Source organism: Pygoscelis adeliae, unplaced genomic scaffold (assembly GCF_000699105.1).
Source record: "Pygoscelis adeliae isolate BGI_AS28 unplaced genomic scaffold, ASM69910v1 Scaffold853, whole genome shotgun sequence".
NCBI lineage: Eukaryota > Metazoa > Chordata > Aves > Sphenisciformes > Spheniscidae > Pygoscelis > Pygoscelis adeliae.
In genome coordinates this window covers 51,248-54,746 of record NW_008824382.1, presented here as the reverse complement: position 1 = coordinate 54,746, position 3,499 = coordinate 51,248, and the positions used below count along the sequence as shown (strand labels likewise).

The 3,499-nt window shown below is 55.1% G+C and overlaps 1 protein-coding gene across 1 annotated transcript in view; it reads left to right on the top strand.

The window, feature by feature from the left end:
• The window catches only part of CFAP70 (cilia and flagella associated protein 70), a 27,419-nt gene that overhangs the window by 17,073 nt on the left and 6,847 nt on the right, over window positions 1-3,499 (top strand). Inside the window, exons 18-22 of the mRNA XM_009320220.1 lie at window positions 59-201; window positions 361-552; window positions 1,516-1,623; window positions 2,356-2,444; window positions 3,135-3,287. Of these exons, the coding sequence (XP_009318495.1) occupies window positions 59-201; window positions 361-552; window positions 1,516-1,623; window positions 2,356-2,444; window positions 3,135-3,287 (685 nt within the window). The remainder of the gene's footprint in view (window positions 1-58; window positions 202-360; window positions 553-1,515; window positions 1,624-2,355; window positions 2,445-3,134; window positions 3,288-3,499) is intronic.

Sequence of the window (3,499 nt, the reverse complement as noted above, 5' to 3'; positions counted from 1 at the left end):
GGGGGGGGGGGGGGGGGGGGGGGGGGGTGTCCCCGACACCGCTGCCTGGAGCCTGCAAGGCTAACGTGTCCGATCCTGTCCCCAGCTTGCTGCTCTGTGGGGTTGTGGCTGTCGTGCTGCAGCACTACGAAGAGGCAGAGATTTTCTTTGAGGATGCCTGCTGCTTGGAGCCATCCAGCATTATAGCCTGGACGCTTTCAGGTACAAAAGCAAGCCAGCCTATGTGCTCAAGGCGTTCCTGTAGAGACAAGCATTGCTTCTGCCCCTGCTCCTCTTCTCCCTGCTCTAATCCGAGGGCTAAGGGAAGGATTTTCCTAAGGGTCGGATGTCTGCTTACGCTGCTCTTTCTGTCTCCCATAGGTTTGTTTTATGAGCTGCAGGATAATAACATTCAGGCGGAAATGGCCTTCCGTGAGGCTAAGAAGCTACTGCAAGCACAGCTCGCCACGGAGAGGAGCATCCCTGAGGCTGCTGAGGGAGAAGGAGGGGAAAAGCACGTTTCTGCTGCGTGTGTGAGGTCTCCCAGCCCAGGCCCAGAAGAGCGCTTGCCAGGTAATGCCGAGCAAAACCAGGAGGTGCCTTAGCACCAGCAAGGAGGAGGGGGCTCGGAGCAGCGTGGGAGGTGGTGAACAGTGGAAGGAGAAGAGAAATCTCTAAGTATTTCTAAGAGGAGAAATACAAAGTGTAAAGGAAGAAGATGTGGACTGTGAGCTAGAATAGGCTGACCACGAACTACGCCAGCGAGAGACAACGGCAGCAAGCGTGCTGCTTTAAATGATGAAGCTTTCTGAAAGCAGCACAGCCGATGCCTCGTCTTACCTGCGGCCTAGCAGAGGGACCAGTCTTGGCATTTATTTTTCTGCCCCAGCCCAGTGCTGCTGGTATACCGATGTGTGGGCAGCGGCCAGGGCGGCTGGAGGAAGCGAGCGTACTTTTTGAGGCTTTGGGAGGGCAGAGCTGCCCCTGTGACAGTCATACACGAGGGTCATCCAGGTTTAGCTTTCACGAAAGCTGTGGCTGTGACTTCCCAACACAGCTTGGAAAGCACTGCCTCGCCAATTCGAAGAGCAAAACAGCTGCTCGGTGGTGATCCTGAACCAAAGGCTTCCATTGGAGCCTCACTGCGTCCAGCCTCACCCTGAGCCAAGACTTTCTGTCCCGAGTCCTAAATATTTGGCCAGGCTGCGGGAAATGTCGGCTGGCTTTGTTTTTAATGTTATCACCACTTCATGCAGCGTGCCTCAGGCAGGCAGGCCTCGTGTCGTATGCCCTTTTTTGCCCCTTCTGATTATGAGGGAAGGGATATTGCCTCATTTATACCCGTTTCTAGCTTCACACGGTTATCTTGTACTCAAAACCCCAGACCCAGGTGTTGCCTCCTGCAAAGAAATTTCTTCCCAGTTCTGAAAACCTTTTGTATTTTCTCTCTTCCCCATTCCTGCGGAATCACGCTCCAAACCAGGCAGTTTATGGCAAACTCTTTGCACCTAATGGTTGTTGGGGGTTTCATTCCAGAGAGGGTTCCAGGTGGCTCAGCTGACAAACTGCCGGAGGCGGTGGAGCCTGCCCTGGCCTGTGCGGCACCCGGGGAAGAGGCCACTGCACTGGAGGCAGCCCTGAAAGGTGAGGGGATGGGGGCCTGGCCTGTAAGGGAGAGCCCAGTGCTGGGAGATGGCCTCGTGTGATCAGTGGGGAGAGGAACGATTTGGGAGCACTGAGCCGCGGCCATCCCGATGCCAAGGCGGGACATCAAGGCTTGTTCTCTCTCCCTAGGCGGGGAATCTCCAGGCAAAGGAGGTTCATCCCGATTTTCAGAGCAGCACATCTCAGGATGGACAGCCAGCGGGTGAAGGCAGCTCTCTCCCGACATGTCACTGCACCCAGCTGCCTTCATCGGCTGCTCGGATGTCTCCCTCCTGAGATGCCAGCTCTTAAACTGTCCCTACGGATCTCCTCTGGCCGTGTGTTGCATGATCTGCCTCCTCTACAGCTGCGCTCTCCAATGGGTGGCAAAGAGATGGCAGTACTGGGTGCTTCAGGCCCTGCTGGGTTGGTTTGGGGAGGCAGGGGCCTCACTGACAAGCTTCAATCATAAACTCCTACCTTCTCTTCCTCTGAGTTTGGACTGGAAAGTTGGTGGGTCAAGAGCATCGGTTCTTTTCACATCTTTTACAAAAACTTAAGCCCTTCAGAAAGAAACGCTGAGTTAATCTCTGCTTCAGCCTCCTCTGCCACCTCCCGGGCTTTACACCATGTTGCTGGGCTTCCTCTGTCCCCGCCAGGGTCTCAGCCCCTGCTCTTGCTTCAGAAATAAAAAGCCCACTTTGGGACTGATGGAGACACGTTTTCTTGCAGCACCATCCCCTGTTTCAGGACTTAGCCAACCTCCCCGCACAATCTTCATGAAGGCAGTGGAATTCCTGATGAAAGTCAATGCCATCCAGGTCAGCTCAACGTGGGGTGGAGGAGTGAGAAGGGAGGTTTGGTCTCCTTCCCTGGGTTATTACCAAAGAGCTGGTGGCAAGCTCCAGCCCTTCTTGGGCTCAGAGAACAAGCTGTGGCTACCCCAGATGCCGAGCGCAAGAGGGAACAAAACCACCGCTGCCCAGAAATGCAAAACTGTGGCCAGGCAGAGTGTTCGGACCAAAATGCTGGTTGGGGACACAGTCATCTCAGGCAGGCGAGGTTCTCGGGGTGCCTCAGCTCAGCGCCGCTCGCTGCGGAGGGAACAGCCAAGTCAGAAATGGTGCAGACGTGCTCTTCTCTGTACGTTCGGAGATGAGATGCATTATTGTGATGCCTCCGAGGCGCCAGTACTCCTTTCTTGTTTCAGACGCTTGTGTATGTCAGAGTAATTTTTGTGTCACCTGTGGAATGTCCCTGTCCCAGAGAGTCATCTCTCTGGGATCTCTCTGACTGCCACGTTATGCTGCCTGCCTTAATTTTACATGGCAGAAAGAGTTGCTAAAAGCAAAACAGAGCTAGAAGTAATGGAGGTAAATATTCAAAGGGGGGGGGGGGTTTCTGTTCATGGAAGTCGAATAGGCGCGAGTCAGTCCTCCTGCCCTGTGCTTCGGGGGGTGCCCGTGGTTTGCCTGCTCTCCTAACCGCGCCGGTGTGCCGTTCCTCCACAGTTTGTTCACATGGCGCTTGCCCACGAGCTGCTGAGCCTTCAGGGAGGTCCCTCCTGTGCATACTACCTGGCGCTGGCCCAGACTTACTTGCTGAAGGAAGATTTCTCCAAATGCGAAGAATGTCTCTGCGAGGCCGTTAGGATCGACTACATGGTAATTCTCCGCGTGTTCCTGGGGCGCAGCACGGTGCCCCGAAGCAGGACACCGGCCAAACACCGCAGCGGACTCTGCCTGTGTTGTTGCTGCGTGTGAACCTAGAGCCCGTGCTTCCTTTCCACTCGAGCAATTCTTAACGCTAGTCTGCAGCAGCTTCTGCAGGGCAGGACGATCACAGCTGATGAACCGCATCAGGCTGTGGCTGCAGC